The sequence below is a fragment of the Danio aesculapii genome, chromosome 25, assembly GCF_903798145.1.
Source record: "Danio aesculapii chromosome 25, fDanAes4.1, whole genome shotgun sequence".
In the NCBI taxonomy this organism is placed as follows: Eukaryota; Metazoa; Chordata; class Actinopteri; order Cypriniformes; family Danionidae; genus Danio; species Danio aesculapii.
In genome coordinates this window covers 13,455,331-13,476,710 of record NC_079459.1, presented here as the reverse complement: position 1 = coordinate 13,476,710, position 21,380 = coordinate 13,455,331, and the positions used below count along the sequence as shown (strand labels likewise).

At 32.1% G+C, this 21,380-nt stretch overlaps 1 protein-coding gene across 5 annotated transcripts in view; it reads right to left on the bottom strand.

Annotated features, from left to right (window-relative positions):
• The window catches only part of cadps2 (Ca++-dependent secretion activator 2), a 351,417-nt gene that overhangs the window by 123,560 nt on the left and 206,477 nt on the right, over nt 1-21,380 (bottom strand). For all 5 annotated transcript variants that reach the window (XM_056451362.1, XM_056451364.1, XM_056451365.1 and 2 more), the window contains exons 9-12: nt 15,148-15,214; nt 14,545-14,653; nt 10,255-10,461; nt 5,990-6,126 (exon numbers count right to left, since the gene is read on the bottom strand). In XM_056451362.1, the coding sequence (XP_056307337.1) occupies nt 5,990-6,126; nt 10,255-10,461; nt 14,545-14,653; nt 15,148-15,214 (520 nt within the window). The remainder of the gene's footprint in view (nt 1-5,989; nt 6,127-10,254; nt 10,462-14,544; nt 14,654-15,147; nt 15,215-21,380) is intronic.

Genomic DNA, 21,380 nt, shown 5'->3' with positions numbered 1-21,380 from the left:
TCATTTCAGGGTTCAAATACTTTTCACTTAACGTCCTTTCTGAAACGGGTCCATAATCAATTACTAATATGCAAAAAAGAAGAAACTTAGTTATAAAAAAATAAAATGGTCTATAAATTTGTCGTCATCATGGAGGGACATAATTCCCAGCTTCATTGCCTAAAACGATAATACATAGAATAGCAGATATGTGTGTGTTGAAAAATATGTCTGATTGTGTATTAAAAATAACTGATTAATTAAATATATAGATTTAGAAATTCTTTCTAAAATTTGTTGAAAATCTGTTGTTTAATCTTAAGACGACAAATAAAATAAATATTTTTAATGTTGTTAGGTTAATAATAATAATAATAATAATAATAATAATAATAATAATAATAATAAAACCCTGAACTACCACCCAATTTTTTTCCTGCCGTCTTTCTTCTTTGTCACAGTCCATCTCTTCCCATCTTGGTCAGATCTATTAATATTGCACCATTCAGGGCTGAGGCACGGTGGCCCAGCGCCGAGCCGAGTGCCACAAGATGTTCCACTCTGGCAAACAGATGGCCTGCTCGTGTCTTGGCTCCTACCGCTCAATTAACCGCTAACGACCGACTGAGACGGCAGCAGCATCATTCTAACGAACGTGGCCCAGTCTGGCTCTCCATGTTCGAGAAAAAAAAAAGAAGTCTCACATACTATACACACAGAGAGAGAGATTGATGACAAAACCTTACTTGTGGACAACAAAAGCAGCTTAGTTTGTTGGCTTAATTTATATTGTACATGGAGAGTTTACTAAAAGAACTCATTATTTTGTTTGCTTTGTGCTATGAAATGGATTTTACAAATATATATTAATGAATAATACACAACTGCATACATAATATGGTTATTTATGACTAAATTGAATTGTGTCATTGAACTGTGATTTATTTTATTTTGTTTTCGCACTAAAGAGTTTAGAGAAATTGCTACTCTGAGACCCTTCATAAAAATAAACAAACACATAAATCAATGAATATTTCAATATATCTGACAGACTAAGATAATGAATAAAGAGAGTCTGTTAGCATGCTAAGGTGGTGAAGTCTTCAACTGTATTATTTCCACCAATAAATGACAGTAATAGAAAGCATTTTATGGCCTATCTCTATATGTCATTATGGTTTGTTAATAAGGCTGAATGTGGAGGAGTGTGTCTCAGGGAAAATATGTCATTATGGGATGGAAAGTGCCGGGGATGTGAGTAATTATATTAAGGTTGAAGCATGACTGGTCATAACTGCTCTTAATTTAAGGACACTAACACAGCCTGAAACTTTTGGATTGCAAAAAAAAAAAAAACACACATTTCTGTGAATCACTTCCAGAGACGCACATGCAGTCTTGTGAATTTAGTGTGAACATTCCCTGTAGTTCAGAAAAAATCCAAATATTGGTCTTTGAATCACCAACAGCTCACTGAACCTAATCCCTGTATCAAACGACAGCTGATGAAAAAAAGTAAGAAAAAAAAAGTTGTGCTTTACAATAGCACCACATATTGATTTTCCTTAGGGCTACAAGTATTGATTGTCGAGGAGGTTTTCTTTTTCGTAAAGAGCTTGAAAATCTGAGACCTGAAGACTTTGTTCAGACAGGCAATAACTGCATTTCACTGAACTGTATATAATTAATCCAAACTGTACATAATACAGATTTTTAAGAGAGTAAAACCTTAGGATTTTGAGGTTTGTTTTAATAGGTTTTGCTCAAAACATGTTAAGAAAAGAAAATATATAAAAGGGAAAAAAAGAAAAAAAAAGAAAAGGAAACAAAACACAACTAAACAAAACTAAATTTTAAATAACAGAGTAAATAAATTCTTTAGGATTTTGTGGTTTATTTTATTATATTTCGCAAAACAAACCAAAACAAAACAACATTTTAAAGAGCGTAAAATAAATATCTCGGGGTTTTATAGTTTATTTTAATATGTTTTGCTAAAAACGAAAAGAAAAAACAACTAAACAAAACACAATTTTAAAAAGAATAAATACATTTCTTAGGATTTTGTGGTTTATTTTAATATATTTTGCAAAACAAAACAAAACAAAAACAAAACAAAAACAAAACAAAACAAAACAAAACAAAACAAAACAAAACAAAACAAAACAAAACAAAACAAAACAAAACAAAACAAAACAAAACAAAACAAAACAAAAAACAAAACAAAACAAAACAAAACAATTAAAGAGAGTAAACAAATATGTTGGGGTTTTGGGGTTTATTTGAATACATTTTGCTTAAGAAAAGAAAAGAAAAGAAAAGGAAAAAACGAAAAACACAACACAACTAAACAAAATAAAATTTTAAAGAGAGTAAAGAATTCCTTATGTTGTAGTTTATTTTATTATGTTTTGCAAAACAAAACGAAACAAAGCAAAGCAAAAAATACAAAACTACATTTTAATGAGCATAAATAAATATCTTGGGGTTTATTTTAATGCTTTGCTTAAGAAAAGAAAACACAGCACGAAACAAAACAAAACAAAACAAAAAAACAAACAAAACAAAACGCATTTTTTAAAGTAAGTAAATAAATTCGTTACGGTTTTGTGTTTTTTATATTTATAAATCTGATCCAGTACTGTATAAATCCAAACACAATCAGATATAATATACCCTGGAAATTCTATATAAATGACTGGAAAAACAGTCTGACCTTTTAGACCCCTCAATCTAACCATTTATAAAGATTGGTTTGTTTTTTAAAATATTTCCAAAGAGATGTTTAGCAGAGCAATACAATTTTGTTCACAATACTTCCTATTATATTTTCTTCTACACAAAATCTTCTTTCTTTTAATTTGGTTGGAATATTTATAGGACAATATAACAAACCACTGTTGTCCAATGACTTCTCTAGTTAACCTAACTTGCAGAGCAATCTTATTTAACCTATTTAAGCCTTTAAATTGCAATTTATGCTGAATACTAGTATCTATAAAAATATTATATATTGTTATAATGGTAAAAAGAAATTAGTTACTAAAACTACTTTAATACTGTTTACAAATGTGTTCTCTCCAATAAATAGCAGTTAATTAAGAATTATAACTCCACAGGATGGCTAATAAATTTGTTTTTAACTGTATATATGGTCAGATTGAAGAGGTTAGATTGTGTTAGTACGTCTTAGTTACATTACAACCTAAACAAAATGCAAAAAAAAAAAAATAATTAATAAAGAAATTTAAAATAATTTTTAAAGAAATATATTTTAGATTCTATATATATATATATATATAGAATCTCAACAAACTTGAAAAAAAATTTGTAGGAAAAAAAAAAACTATTAAATCCAAATATTTCAATAAATTAAGTGTGTTTTAAATAATATACAATCCATAAGAATTTACAGCCAGGATCATTTAGTACAGCCTGCATGTGGTGTACTGAAAAATGCTGTTCCCCCTTCGTTCCTTTCCCTGAAAACAGGCCCACTCCCCCACAGATGTCACATCCCAGAAGGCATGGGAAAAGCAGCACATTCAGGTGGCTTTTGTGGCTCTCTTTTTGCCTGAACACAGAAGTTTGAACAAAGGCTGGGGAGCCTTCACAAAGAGCCAAACATAGACAGAGTCATTCAGAAGCTGAATGGATAACAGAAGGTGCTCACTCGCTGCAGGTACGGAGCGACAATTGGGACGAAAAGCGTGAGGAAGGAAAAAAAAAAAACAAGTGTGGTGTTAACAGTAAATGATATTTGATGCATTTATAACTAGTTTTCAAACATTCTTTATTATATTATTATTATTTTTATTATTTTTTGTGTATTGTGTGTTAAAGTCCAAATTTTTAGCCCTCCTGTGATTTTTTTCTTTCCTTTTTATATATTTCCCAAATTATGTTTGATAGAGCAAGACATTTTTTAATATTTCTTATATTTTTTTTCTTCTGGGTGAAAATTGTTTTATTACAGCTAGAATAAAAGGAGTTTTAATAAAAAATAAACATTTTAAGGTCAATTAGCCCCTTAAGCAATTTATTTTTTAAATTGTCTACAGATCAAACCTTGTTATACAGTGATTTGCCTAATTACCCGAAGTTGTCTAATTAACCTAGTTAAGCCTTTAAGTTGCACATTAAACTCAATGCTACATCTTGAAAAAGATTCTAGTATATTATTATGTACAGTCATCAGGAAAAAGATAAAAGAAATCAGTTTTTAGAAATTAGTTATTAAAACTATTACAGTATGTTTAGAAATGTGTTGAAAATTGGGGTAAAAACATACGAGGGGTTAATAATTCAGGAGGGTCAATAATTATGACTTCAACTACATTCAGGGGTCAGCACATACAAGTACACCTCTCACAAATCAGTCTTTTAAATTCATATTTTATGTTTGTGCATATTCATTATTTTAATACGTTAAAGAGTTTTTGAGTTTTTTTTAATATGATTTGTGGCAAAACAAAACAAAACAAAACAAAAAACAAAACAAACAAAACAAAACAAAACAAAACAAAACACAACACAACACAACACAACACAACACAACAAAACACAACACAACACAACACAACACAACACAACACAACACAACAAAACTAAACTAAACTAAACTAAACTAAACTAAACTAAACTAAACTGAACTAAAATCACACAATTTTAAAGAGCATAAATAAATATCTTGGGGTTTTGTGGTTTATTTTTATTATATGTTGCAAAACAACAACAAAACACTAAATTTTGAAGAGCATAAGTAAATATGTTGGATTCTTGTGGTATATTTTAAAACGTTTTGCTTATGAAATTAAATGTAATGAAACAAAACTAAACTAAATTTTAAAAAGAGTAAATAAATTCCTTAGGATTTTGTGGTGTATTTTGGAGCTTATCTAACAAACTAACTTATGATAATTGTCCAAAAACAAGTACACCCAAATTTATGTGTGATAGAAAAAGGAAAATCAAGAAAAAAAAAATCCTAAAATGTAGTAGAAATTTTGTAGGTTGTAATTTATTTTTTGGGAATTCTTGCATTTAATTGTATTATCTTTCAATGTTTGGTGACTAAAATATTACTTTAATAAATATATCAGTTTAATAAATCTGTTTTGTTTAAATGCACCAATGTGTGTATATATATATATATATATATATATATATATATATATATATATATATATATATATATATATATATATATATATAAAAACACACAGATAGATATAGGCACAGATAGATAGACAGATAGTCAGAGTTAGAAGCTGCACCATTGGCTGCGACCCACATTGTAGTCGATTTTGGACTATTTACCCCCATATACCTCATGACTGTTCCAATTTCATTGCACGCACACAGACATAAACATACTAACCCAGTCCCCAGCATGGGGTCTTTTATTCAAGGCAGTAAATGGAGGGGACGGGATGCAAGCGGATGGTTTTCCTATTTGGGTTGTATTGATTGGAAGTGTTTATCCCTGCCTTAACCGTGAGCCCTCACTCAGCCGGAGGGCTACATCCCTCCCCTGCAGCCATATAAACCCCTCCTCTATTTAATACCTTCCCCAATGCACTTCACTTTCGAGAAGGCCCAGACGGGATCAACAGATTTGATCTGAAAATTTGCTGAATGTATGTTATAAAGTACATTATAATTTTATAATACATATTTTTATTTTGGTAAATCAAAACACGCAAACACTTGAAGCTCAAAAAGATCCAACAATGAATGATTCTACTATGCTGGTTTGTTTGAATGACTCGAAACCGTTCAGCATGAACACAGTAGTAGTTCAATTGATAGTAAACCAATAGTAAATCAATTTCAATATAAATGATTCAATAAAAATCACACAGCACAGGCCAATCATTAAATGTATGTTCCAATAGACACCCCATAAACACCATATTTTAATCAAATATCCTTCACATCCAATTCAGTTCAGCCTATACCCACACATGTACAAACACAAGCTGAAGTTTAGTGCTATCTCTTGGCTCACCAGGCAGGAAAAGGAGTCATTCATGCGGTGTGTAAGCGTGTGTTTCTGCAGGATGATGAACAGGCTTGCGTGGTCGAAGTTGCAGGGCATGGCTGAGATGAGCTCCTCCACTCCCTGTCTCTGAGTCTTCTCCAGACCTGCGCCAGAAACACACAGTCAGGCATGTACTGGCACACAAGACCAGTTTGTGCTAGGAATCCCATCCCCACTACAAGAGATGGCCAGTTAATGTCCATTTGTGCTGTAAATACATTAATAATGTAATAAAACTATTTGACGGCATGCCCAGCTTCACATACGAGAGTAAATGCATATATTAGAACGATTTTATATGTAGTAGCATTCGAATGATAGTTTAACAGAAGTGTGGTTCACACCTTAAAACGCGATGTAAAAAAACAAAATCTGTGTTTGGTTACATGGTCTCCATCTTCGTACACAGCCTGCATGTTTGCATTTCACCTCTTTTGGCCAAAGCTACGCTGTGAAACTCAGTTTTCACCATTTCAGATGCAAAAGCTGGCAGGCGCTCTGAAACGTTAGCGAAGCGTGGCTGCAAACTGCTGTAAAATATGAGCACTTTGTCCACATGCCCACATAAATATCGGCACCAGAGTGCTTTAATTTATCAATCGAACACCTCACACATTCAAACCAGCCTTTTAAAATAAAAGGGCAGACCTAGCTAAAAAACACCCTGTGGCCTTTGCAAAGCTACGATGGGCTGAATGTTCTGATCTTTAGCGCATTAAATCTTTAAAAACGCCGTCCGAGCCATGTGTGGAAGCAGGATATAAACAATAACGGGTGACTTGTGAGCACTTAAAGCAATTTTTTCGGTGGCTGGTGAAGACAGGTGAGTTGTATAAAAGTGATGTCACTTGTTCAGACCACACTGATTGAGTCTCGACCTTGAGTAAAAGGAGCGCACCTTTGTAAGAGCGCTGTAATTAGGATGAACGCGGCCGTGTGTTTGCTGACGCTCTCTCCTTTACGCATTCAGACTTCCTGACACGAGGACCACGCAGAGGAACGGGAGAAATTGAATGCTGGGAGAGAAGAGAGAGAGAAAAAAACACTGACACGTTCAGCATGATGCAAAGAGGCCAAGGGGTCAGGGCAAGTCAGAGAAAGAGGGAGAGGAAAGAAAGACGTGAGGCAGAAAAAGCAGGAGAAAGCACTAAAAGTGTGCCCAAGTTCATTTCCAGTCCTTTCACAAGCATCCTCAAAATGGGCTAATGGGAGGTCCGTGAAAAGCCTAACACTTGCTGGCGGCGTGTTGAGAGCCCACATATGTGGAGCGAGGGCCTTCGCTTCTCAAGGACCACAAAAGACCAAGGCTTTTGAGACACGTCTCCTGACGCCTCCATGGCCAGCGGCACCTTCTTGAGACGAGCATTAGTGATTGCTTTTATTAACGCTGCCATTTCTGGCATGCCAACGACTTGGTATTGACGGAGAAAAGCCCTGTACGTGCCTGGAAGCAGTGTGGGCATTTGTTGGTTCCCCCCCAACAATATCACTTGTTAGGTGAGCAGAAGCACCCAATCTCCCAATCGACAAGAGGCCACCCCATTGTCTGCGCTTTTAATTTGATGTAGGTCATTTTATGTTCATTACATCCAGAAAGGGAGAGAAAAGAGACAATGGGAGATAAAGTGGAGCGAGGCGTGGTATTGATCCACCTTTGCAGTCTTGACGGATCGGGTTTGACAGGAGCAGCAAAATTGATCCGTGTCAACTTTAAGTTATCGCTATTATCCATGGACAAGTGGACGGAGTCAGTGCATAAGGGGGGGTTGCGTCGTCTTTAATCCCAGCTGAAGGGGCCGGGAACATGACTCGTGTGCTTCCCGGGCCGGGAGAGGCAGGCGGTCATGGCAGCAGTCACATCCATCTGACATCACTCCACAAGGCGGACAGGAGCTTTATGACAGGTATCAACACTGCAGCAGGGGCGATATTGCAGGTACGGTCCGACGGGTCGCTTCAAGTGAATCCAGCCAGACTCGGAAAGACTAATGAAGCAGGACAGGACATCGGTGTTCAAGCGCCTGGATATGAAACACGAGCGCTTGTCGAAAACCACCGATCTGGCTATGAGAGGACGCTGGTCACAGTTGAGTATAAGGCAGTGAGACAGCTCAGAGCTTAGATCTGTGTGAATCAATCAGTGATAGGAAGTCCTATGTCAAGGCGAGTTAATAACGTCATTGACTCGGCAAAACATGGCAGATTTTGTTAACAGGCATCATTTTATTTTTTGGTTATAGCCGCATTCGTGGGATTCATTTAGAGGCATTTTTAAATCTGCTTTCAATACACAATGAAATTCAGTCTGTAATAACCATTTCTGAAAGAATGCACAACCTTTTAATGGGTTGAATACCATGGTTAGAGGTAGCGATGATATTCACGTGCTGTTTTTTTTATCTGAAGAACTTTTCCATGCTCTTTCCATGTTCTTTGTCACACTGTTCCATTATTCAAGGAAGCTTTTGCACAAAATCTTGGAAAAATCTAAAGATGTATTAAGGACATAACTCTGTATGGTCCAGTAAGACAAGTGGAAGGAGACCTTGAAAAGTGGTTTATGAAAGTCAATGGTAAGGATTCAGCCACTTTGCAAGTCAAATACTGGCGCAGGCTTTAGAAAAGCGCATTGTCTATTCATAAAAGCATATTTTCATGCTTCCACTTCCTATACATGACCATAAAAAAGAAGGTGATTTTATAAATAAGACCCCAGGAGATTGTATTTCTTATTTTAAATGCTAGTAATAAGACATGTTGCTTGCATTTAGCTGAGGTTCTGTACTAAATGAATGCCCTGGAGCTCTCAGAATCCTTCTTCAGAAGCCGTAATGATATAAAGCTCATTCGGCTCACTCGCTGTTTGTTGAAAGTGAGCAAAACTGTAGCATTTCGGTAGTGTAAGGGTTCCTCCTTTCACTCAGCAGCAGTGTTTGGGTTATTCAAGCCCCCCACTGACATTTGTTTAGACTGTGTCTGTGCTGCGGCCCAATGGATCGATGGCTGGCCACCACAACCTCCAATTTCAAAGCCCATTTAGGAGGGGACAGTGGAAGGTGGCAGAAAAAGAGCCCAACTTCTATTGGTTTTACACGTTTGTTTGGCATCTTTTAGATTTAAATGAGTACTTCAATAACAAAAAAAAAGGTATTTACTCACCCTTGACTGGTTGCAAACATTTTTAGTTTCTTTTTTCTGTCAGAATTTATATGAAGAATGTTGGCAACCGCTAGCCATTAGCATCAATAGTAGAAAAAACAAACACTATAAAAAGTCAATGTTTACAGGCTACCATATTTGTTAAAAATATCGAATATACTAAGGCCAAATAAATGATGACATAATTTTAATTTTTAGGTGAACTATCCCTTTAAAAAAACATTTTTTAAATTAATCGTGCATATGCACAGCTAGTGTTTCTTCCCATACTGATAAACGTCCGGTGAAAAGTTAATGTGACTTCAATTTTATATAGCATTGACGTTGTAATGTAATAAAAATATAAACAGTTAAACAGACTTCAGTATTCATCTAGTTGTTCAAGCGTAACTCAAAATGAAAAGCCGTTTACATGCACGCGCCTGGGGTAAAATAAAGGTTCACATTTTAAAGACATGGTTCGGGAAAATGTAATTTAATGCAGTGCTTCTTGTACATTCTGAGACCCTCTTTATATCGTATATAAATCAGGCAGTGAAGAATGTTGATTTTTAAAGAAAACAGACCTTAAATGCGCCGATTTTGTAACGGCATACCATTCACTTCCGGTGAACAGTGAATGTGACTTTTTTCCATTTTATACGGTTCCTTTTACAGCATTGATGTTGTAATGGAATCTAAATATAATCAGTTAAATAGACTTCAGCATTCATTTAGTTGTTTGAGCGTAAAACAAGATGAAAAGCCGTTTACACGCCATCAGGTTCCGCGGCTGAGCGCAGAAACACTATTGAAAATACTGAGGTAAAATAAATGTTCATATCGAGTTATAAATGTTCATATCATCAAGACATGGTGTGGGTAAATGTCATTTAATGCAGTGCTCCTTGTACATTCTGAGACCGACTTTATATCGTGTATCAATCAGGCAGTGAAGAACGTTGATTTTTAAAGAAAACAGACCTTAAATGCACCGATTTTGTAACGACTTTTGACCCAGGTTACTGAAAAATCCTTCTCCATACACCTCATTGAAGATTATGCTAGTGCCTGCAAGTAAAAATGAAACATACTCAGTAAGGAGACGGGGGCATCTTTTTGGGTGTTTCCTCCTCTACAGTTCTGCTGGTTCGGAGCGGGGGCCACTGGTTTGTAGGATTGGCCTGTGGCACGGTACATAGCCTGGACCCAAAGGGCACGATCCTGATCGTCATTGCTGGCAAACACCACCAGATCACCTTCTCGGACTGCGCTGAAGAAGGCTCTGCCTCCCTGAAGACCTGGAGACATGATATTGTTAAAAATGTGTTCTTTTTAGTCAATTTACTGAAAAGTATTTCAACATTTAAAAAAAAAAAAAAAAAAAAAAAAAAAAACTGTCATTAGTTTCATTCTTTAGTTTATATTTATGTTAATTTCCCTGCCACTGTTTCTTTAAGACCAACGTTCTAATGTTTTTGTTGGAAAGAGAAACTTAGTTTAGCCAATGATGTGCTTTGGTTAAGTCACATGACATGCTTTCCTGACATCCTTTCCTAACCTGTCTTTGCTGTGGCGCAATTTCTGACAGACTGGCGTTTAATGTGAATAGTTGCTGAATGCAAATGAAAACATCAATTAAAAACAAAGGATCAACTCATGTCAGATCCACAAAGAAATCAGAGACATCACCGCCAATAAGTTATGATGACAAATTCACAACTCTAAAAAGTTTATATCAAACAAGTTTTTTGTAAATTGATCAAATGGCAACACTGTGCAATTGTGGAATGTGCAATATTGCAATAGGTTAGCTAGCTAGCAAGGTCAGCTGTGGCTATAACAACAACAACAACAACAATAACAACATGAGTGCTACTAATATAATGTTGATTAGTCATATGTTAATGGAATTTGCATTATGGATAATCAAAGTTTAATGGTAATACTTTTGATTACATATAAATACAGGGAACAATGTATTAGTGAGGACCACCATGTTATACGGTAAATGAAAAAAGAAAAGAACTGGCTCTTCCTGCAGATGAAACTAAGGATGGGATGGGTTTAGTGACCATGAGAAAGATGCAGATTGGACATTTGATAGCAGCAGTGATGGAGACAGTTCAGGTAAGTTAGCTCAGAGGCAGATAAGACAGGCATAGTATAGTATATAACAGTGTTTCTCAACCATGTTCTTGGAGGACCACCAGCTCTGCACAGTTTTCGTGTCTCCTTAACCAGACACACCTGATTCAGATCATCAGCTCATTAGCAGAGACTGAAAGACCTGTAAAGAGTATGACAGATAAAGTAGACATCCAAAACATGCAGTGTTGGTGGGCCTCCAGGAACATGGTTAAGAAACACGGGTATATAGTATAATGTATAAAAATTGTTAGCTATAGCTACATTATTCTGATGCATCTGCATATATTTGACTTGTTATTTATTTGTTATAATATTTACTGGAGGAAATATTTATACCTACTGTGTGTTGTATACTTGATAATACAATATTATGTTTGTTTTCAATAATATTCAGCAAAAAGAAAGGAATAAATAAAAGCTGTTGGAGTATCTGTTGTTGGAAAGTATGTATAAAATGTCATTTATAAGTTCTGTGTTAAAGCTTATAATACTGCAACACCAATAAAACCAAAACAAACAACATTTCAAACAACAAAATACATAATATATATATATATATATATATATATATATATATATATATATATATATATATATATATATATATATTTACATATACAGTTACATATACAGAAGTCAGAATTATTAGCCTCCCTTTGAATTTTTTTTGAAAAGAGAAAATTGTCAACACATTTCTAAACATAATACTTTTAATAGCTCATTTTTAATAACAGAATTCTTTTATCTTTGTCATGATGACAGTAAATAATATTTTACTAGACAAGACACTTCTACACAGCTTAAAGTGACATTTAAAGGTTTAACTTGGTTAACTAGGTTAACAAGGCAGGATAATGTAATTAGCCTAGTTATTGTATAATGATGGTTTGTTCTGTAGACTATTGAAAAAAATAGTTTAAAGAGGTTAATAATTTTGACCTTTAAATGGGTTTTAAAAAATTTAAAACTGCTTTTATTCTAGCCGAAATTAAACAATAGAAGAAAACAATATTATCAGACAGACTGTGAAAATTCCCTTGCTCTGTTAAACATAATTTGGGAAATACTTAAAAAAAAAAGAAGAAAAGGGGTTTAATTTCTGATTCCAACTATATATATATATATATATATATATATATATATATATATATATATATATATATATATATATATATATATATATATATATACATATACAAACACACAGCTGAAGTCAGAATTATTAGCCTCCCTGTTTATTTTTTTCCCCAATTTCTATTTAACGGAAAGCAGATTTCTTTTCAACACATTTTTACACATAATAGTTTTAATAACTCATTTCTAATCACTGATTTATTTTATCTTTGCCATGATGACGGTAAATAATATTTTACTAGATATTTTTCAAGACACTTCTATACAGCTTAAAGTGACATTTAAAGGCTTAACTAGGTTAATTAGGTTAACTAGGCAGGTTAGGGTAATTAGGCAAGTTATTGTGTAATGATGGTTTGTTCTGTAGACTATCGAAAAAAATATAGCTTAAAGGGGCTTATAATTTTGACCCTGAAACGTTTAAAAAGAATTGAAAATCTGCTTTTATTGTAGCCGAAATAAAACACTTAAGACTTTGTTATTCAAACTATTTTGATAAAAATGTGTTGAAAAAAAATCTCTCCGTTTCTCTCCGGGAAAAAATAAACAGGGGGGCAAATAATTCTGACTTCAACCGTATGTATGTGTGTATGTATATATATATATATATATATATATATATATATATATATATATATATATATATATATATATATATATATATATATATAGTTGAATTAATTACCCTAGTTACCCTATCATGCCTATATATTTATAGTTGAATTAATTACCCTAATTACCCTATCATGCCTAGTTAACCTACTGTAATTAACCTAGTTAAGCCTTTAAATGTCACTTTAAGCTGTATAGAAGTGTCTTGAAAAATATCTTGTAAAATATTATTTACCGTCATCATGGCAAAGATAAAATAAATCAGTGATTAGAAATGAGTTATTAAAACTATTATGTTTAGAAATGTGTTGAAAAAAAATCTTCTCTCCGTAATATATCTTTTTTAAATTGAGATATTCTTATTTTATAAAATATAAGATTCAATATCTAAAATCTATTTGTTCACTCAAAAAATTGCGTGTGATGTTTTTTTTCAGAAAATGTATTTAAAATGAGCTTAAATAATTCAATTCTTGAGTATTTTTTGGAACAACTTAATTGTTTTATGTTCAATCTACTTAAATTTCAAAAAAATGAATACAAATAATTTAATTCCTTAAGCCTTTGACTGCCGCTCTACCATACGGTTGACCATGTTTTTACTGTTTTAAATAATGACTGCTAAAGTCATTTAAAGAATGATTGTTTTAAATATTGGCTTAAACTATTGGTTGTTTACAAATAAAACAAAAAACAAACATAATTCTGTTGCACTACTACACTTGATTTTGGTTTTATTGTAAAAACAAACAAACAAACAAACAAGCTAAATGAGAATCTGAAATATTTTGGCATACTTCAAAAAATAAAGATGCTTTAGTATTCAAATATGTTTTATTTTGATTGATTTGAAATAAATTGGCCGTACACTTTGTATTATTTTAGATTTTTCATAGTATATTTATTAATTCCAGTACTTTTACCATAAACCGACATATCAACATTTGGTAAAGGTTGATATTCAAAAAATCATGGGATATGTTGAAAAAAATGGATTGAGTGTGTTAACTAGCGACATTAGGAGGTAAGTAATGCAATCCAAACATTTATTTTCTTGGTGGGATATTTAAAGGGTTTAAGTTGTCTCAACACAAATTGATTGTGTGGAACTCAGCATTTTTTTATAGTGCTTAAGCTGTGCACTCTTAAAGTCATTTATTACAACTGACAATATCTACACATTTATAAAAAGGTAAAAATCCATTTACTATACTATGACTTTTAACACACATTTTATCATCACAGTTTTGTGGTTGATTTTCTGTCTTTAATTAAACAGCATCTCCTTGCGTTATAACTGTTCTTCACGTCATTCAAGATAATGGTGTGCACATGTTTTAGGACTCAACAGTTGCATCGAATACAAAGTTAACTGACAGTGACTTAAACCGTGAGTGTCTATTCATATCTAAAATAAAATCTAAACACCCCCAGGAGGATTTGACTGAGTCGCTAAATAAGCGGTTAGCATTGAAGCGTGAGTGTACCTGGCTGCGGATCAGAGTAATCTACCGTATATCCGTCCAACTGCATTAGCTCATGCGGCTCCGACTTCTTCTCCCGGTAACTGCACATGGCAAACGTGTACTGACTCACCTGAACAAGAGACAGAGGATATTGCTGTTACACGATTATTGCTTTCCGTTTGTACCACATATTTAAAATACAAATCAATCTCAAGTACATATTTTGGACATTAAATTATTGCTGTATTTTACTTGTAACTAGTTTACAAAATCGATTTTGCACTACAAAACTCTCTTGATTTGTGTTGCACACTATATTCAAATGACTTAATATCAGTTCTATAATTGAATATTTATTAGTATTCATTTAAAAATTGCTATAAATTAGAACTCATATATTACTCAATAAGATGATGGTTATGAATGATAGTGATTTAGCTTATTTTTGGATTTAAAAAATCCTCCTTTAGACAATAAAAAAATTGCTAAATTTCAGCATTTTAATAACATTTAAATAAATATCAACATGTAAACAACATGTACATTAAATAAACTCATCAAAAAAAGTCAAAAGATTAATTTAATGAAAAAAACAAACAAACAAATCAAATTATTTCTGCCCACCTGAACAAGAACAAAATATCTCCTCTTCCATCGCTTCCAGACTCTCTGGCCTAAGGCATAAAGATACCTTCAGAGAAACAAAACAAAACATACAAACAACATTATGATGAATCTTATAAATTAATTATATCAACCACAGAAAGGTGATTTGATATTTTTTCATTTCTTTCTTCTTTTTTTTGCTCAGAGAAATAAAACAATCATGTTAAAGTATGAGACCATAATAATATAGAACATTTATGGAGTTTGATTGAAACGTTCTTATAAACAAAATGATTTTATACTGAAATTAAATCCATAAAATATTGCATCTCTAAAATATCTTGCAAAATAAATCTTGCAGAAAATTATCTTCTCAAAAAAATCATCACAATTTCTAAAATGTAGGAGAGTCTCTGCCTCATTTTTAAATTTAAGACTGATTTAATGACTTTATGGAGTTATTTCAAAATAAATGGTTTCACTTAAGCATCATAACATAACAGTAGTCACATATAATAGGTGATGCTATTATTAGGAATGTGCACAATTATAAGGTGACAAAACAATTATCAATCAGGATTATAAAGCTATTTTTTACTGAGTTTGAAAATTTATAACATCGCAGATAGGGAGTTAATTTTAAAATGGTACTTTACATACTTTACATGGTACTTTGCACATATGAGAATGCCCATACACAGAATGAGGATGTACAGAATGCATTTACAGTAAAAAAATAAACAAATAAATAAATAATAATAATAATAATAATAAAAATAAATAAAAATAACAATAATAATAATAATAATAATAAAAAACAGCTCGCAAATGAATGAAACTGATCACTCCATCTTTCAACAGGCTATATAAAACAAACTATTCATAATACATTACATTTAATAAAACAAGAGACAGCAGTGATGAATATAGCGTTCACATTTATCATAATAATATAGAACATTTATGGAGTTTGACTGAAACATTCTTAGAAACAAAATGATTTTAAACTGATATTAAATATATAAAATGTTGAATCTCCAAAATATCTTGCAAAATCTAATTCGAGAAAATTATCTTCTCAAAGAATCATTACAATTTCTAAAATATAGGAGTCTCAAATCCCTAAATTTAAGACTGATTTAATGACTTTTTAGAGTTTCACTTGAGCATCATAGCAATTATCAATCAGGATTATAAAGCAATTTTTTTCTGAATTTGCAAACTTAAAAACATGGCAAATAGGGACCTCATTTTAAAATCTACCCTATAAAAATAATAGATAGTACTTAGTACATATGAGAATGCAGGATGAGGATGTACAGAATGCATTCACAGCAAATAATTACAAATAATAATAAAAAACAGCTCCCAAATGAATGAAACTGATCACTCCATCTTTCTACAGGCTCTTAAAAAAACAAACTATTCATAATAGATCACATATAATAAAACAAGAGACAGAATATAGATGAATATAGTGTTCACAACTACAATAATAATAATAATAATAATAATAATAATAATAATAATAATAATAATAATAATAATAATATAGAACATTTATAGAATTTGATTGAAACATTCTTATAAACAAAATGATTTTATACTGATATTAAATCCATAAAATATTGCATCTCCAAAATATCTTGCAAAATAAATCTTGCAGAAAATTATCTTCTCAAAAAAATCATCACAATTTTTTTAAAAATAGGAGAATCTCTGGCTCAATCCCTAAATGTAAGACTGATTTAATGACTTTATGGAGTTATTTCAAAATTAACGGTTTCACTTAAGCATCATAACATAACAGTCGTCATAATATAATAGATGATGCTATTATTATTAGGAATGTGCACAATTATTAGGTGACAAAACAATTATCAATCAGGATTATAAAGCTATCTTTACTAAATTTGAAAACTTAAATACATAGGGAACTCATTTTAAAATCTAGCCTATAAAAATAATACTTTAAATAGCACTTAGTACATATGAGAATGTCTTTACACAGGATGAGGATATAAAGAATGCATTCACAATACAGCAAGAGCAAAAAATAAAGAAAGAAAGAAAGAAAGAAAGAAAGAAACAGCTCCCAAATGAATGAAACTTACCACACCATCTTTCAACAGGGTCAACTATCCATAATACATAATATATAATAAAAAAAGAGACAGTGATGATGAATATAGTGTTCACACTTATCATCCTATTTAAATAATCTGTAGGCAGCACAAAAAGACCACCATTTAAGTGTTTAAGTCAAAGTCAGCAATTTTCATCTTAAGAACAAAAAAGTAAGACGTTCTCAAGAAAAAATAAGAGCTTCTTCAAAATTCTACATTTATGAAAAACAAACTTTAAACATATTTCTTTAAAAGGTTTTCATGTATCCAGAGACTAAATTCTAGGTTCACTCAATGACACAGAGAGAAAAAAAGAATAAAGCATTGTTGGCTATTGATTAAGACATTCTCGAAAGTCTAACAAAAAAAGAAGGATGTGTTCAGAAATATGGGTGAGCTGAAATCAATTCTTCATAAATAGACACACGGCGCCTTTGGGGGAAAAAAAATTCTCCAGTCAAGGTTGAGAGAGCAATGAGTGCATGGAAGTGGGCCAATCTGGGTTAACATGTGGCAGAGGTAATCATCCACTTGTGAAAGTGATTTTCAGCTCACTCTCTGACACCTTTCTGATACACATGATCCCATTTAGACGGCAACAATGGCAGGCGAACGCTGGGCAAAAGGACCTACGGGTGAATGGGTGCGGTGTAGGCACTTTCCAGGCGACTTCAGCTCACTTTATGCCAGAGGAACAATAATAATAAAATTATAATAGTAATACTAATACTAATAATAATAATTTTTCACATAAAACTGAAATTTTTCTTGCAAAACAGTATCTGTGTTGACAACAAACTTTTTTTTTTTTTTTTGAAGTTATGAAAAGTTCAATGTAATATTTTTTGTCATTTTGATTGATTTAAGTTGAGAGGACTAGGAAAGTTCATTTGTTTCAACTCAAAAATTTAAAACAGCGAGAATTTCAAACAACAAATTCAAACAACAAAAGTGAAACATACTGTACGTAAAATTTGATCATAGGTTAGATATTATATTCAAACATAAAGCAAAAAAAAGTGTTTAGAAAAGAGAAATACAAATAACTACACTCAAAAAATAAGTTTGTTGTTTGTTTAAACTACCTTTTTAAAATGAGCTGAAACAACACAATTTTTGAGTTTTAGGACAGCTTAAATATTTTATGTTCAATACACTTTAATTCATAAAAATATCTTAATTCCTACATGTTGTCCTAACACAAAACCATTGTGTGGAACCCAGCATTTTTTACAATGTACTATTTACATTTATATATATATATACACAGTTGAAGTCATTATTATTAGCCCCCCCTGAGCCCCCCTGTTTATTTTCCCCCCAATTTCTGTTTAACGGAGAGAAGATTTTTTTTCAACACATTTCTAAACATAATAGTTTTAATAACTCATTTCTAATAACTGATTTATTTTATCTTTGCCATCATGACAGTAAATAATATTTTACTACATATTTTTACTAGATATATATATATACACACACACACACACACACACACACACACACACACACACACACACACACACACACACACACACACACACACACACACACACACACACACACACATTTTTTTTCTTTTTCTTTTTTAAATATTTCCCAAATGATGTTTAACAAAGCCAGGAAATTTTCACAGTATGTCTGATAATATTTTTTATTCTGGAGAAAGTCTTATTTGTTTTATTTCGGCTAAAATAAAAGCAGTTTTTTAATTAAAAAAAACACATTTTAAGGTAAAAATTATTAGCCCCTTTTAGCTATTTTTTTCTGATAGTCTACAGAACAAAACATGGTTACACAATAACTTGCCTAATTACCATAACCTGCTTAGTTAACCTAATTAACCTAGTCAAGCCTTTAAATGTCACTTTAAGCTGTATAGAAGTGTCTTGAAAAATATCTAGTCAAATATTATTTACTGTCATCATGGCAAAGATAAAATAAATCAGTTATTAGAAATGAGTTATTATGTGTAAAAATGTGTTGAAAAAAAAACTTCTCTCCGTTAAACAGAAATTGGGGAAAAAAAAATAACAGGGGGGCTAATAATTCTGACTTGAACTGTATAGATAGATAGATAGACAGACAGACAGACAGACAGACAGACAGACAGACAGACAGACAGACAGACAGACAGACAGACGTCTCTTCACAGCGTATTTGATGTACAACTTCTTCAACCTACACAGTATAAAGTGCTCAAGCTGTTCGTAGAAAAACTTAATTCACTTCCTGTTTTCACGGATTGACAATATCTGTCAATATGTTTATCGTTTATTTACATTGCAAAGCACATGTTATAATACTGCGTGAACATGATACAAATGTGAAGATCACAATTTATAACAATATGACCGTAAAAGTCATATTAAAGATATATATAAAAAATAAAAATAAGTATGAGAAATGTCTTAAGATGCTAACGCAAGCAGTTATTTCAATGATAGCAGTGCCCCCATGCGGTTCAACGGCAGTATTGCAGAGAAGCATAGATTTGGTTGAGCCTGATGTGAACCACAAGCATGCATAATTCCTTTTGAGTGTGTGATAAGGTACGAATTATTGACTAGAAATTAAAAATAACTACATAAAAAATACTTATTATTACTATTTACTTTCTTATAATAATAGGTAAAAATGTGTGGAGGAACTAATAAATCAAACAAATGGGCCAGATTATTATTATTATTATTATTATTATTATTATTGTTGTTGTTATTATTACTATTATTTGTAGGAGTAGTAGTAGTAGTAGTAGGAGTAGTAGTAGTAGTAGTAGTATTCATTCATTCATTCATTCATTTTCTTTTCAGCTTAGTCCCTTAATCTGGGTTATTATTATTATTATTATTATTATTATTATTATTATTATTATTATTATTGTAAAACCATTATTAAATGAATGGGAATTTTATTTAATTCCAAAATATAATAATTTGCATATACAGCACAAAAAACTAAACTAGCATTCATTCTTCTAGACAAAAGATGATTAATTTAAACTAACTGTTAATAATCAAAACTAATATTTTTAGTCTGTGAAATGAAGCTAAAATCCAGTAAATTACAAATATTAAACTGTATAAATACAGAATAGGAATGCTGATGTAGCAAGTACATACAAATATTACTAAATGAAAAATTAAAGTCCTAAACAAAATGGCTACAACTTAAATTAAAAAGGGAGCTAAACTATTAAAACCAATTAAATAATAGTAAATTAAAACACTGAACACAACGGGTCATGAACACGATGTGTGGCCAAAACTTAAAGGTGAGGTTAAAAGAGACTTTATGAGAGAAAAATGCAAACATGTATAAAAAAAAAAAAAAAAAAAGGGGGGGGGGGGGTTTAATGTGTGCCCTGGCCCTCGAATGAAAGAGGGCAAAGATGGTTTTAAAGGGATACAAAAAGAAGCAAAAAAGGGCCCTGGGAGAAAAAGAAAGAGCCCGTAAGCATAAGTGAGACCGAGCCAGACTGATCAGACTAGAGCTGGCAGTTTCTCTCTCTCTCTCTCTCTCTCTCTCTCTCTCTCTCTCTCTCTCTCTCTCAGGGCCGCGGCGGGTCACTCTACAAAACTGAATGGCTCCCAATTCTTCAGTGGCTCTGCTGATAAACAGATGGCTTCTTTTAATGGGGTGCACTCAACCTGAAAATCTCCCCACCGATCCTGATCCCTCTCTTCCCATGCACTAAGACAGTCATCAGGTGTTTGTTTTTTGCAAATGTGTGTGGGTATACGAGTAACTGAACAAAACCTAAGACTGAAATGATGTGGTTCTGGTCTTATGCATTCAGCATAAAATAAATAAAATTAAATTAAATAAAACTAAATGAAATAAAATAAAATGACAATAAATAAATGTTAAAAATAAAATAAAAATAAATAAATTAAATAATTAAAATGAAGAAAAATAAAATAAATTAAATTTAAAATAAATTTAAAAGTTAAATGCAATTTAAGAAAAAATAATAAAAATAAATAAACAAGACAAGTTCTATATTCTATACATATACTACAACCTTACCCCTCTAAACACAACCCTCACAGGAAACCAAATATTTTAGATACTTTATTCTGTGATTTATGAGTCTTTTTCCTTACGGGGACCAACAACAAAAAA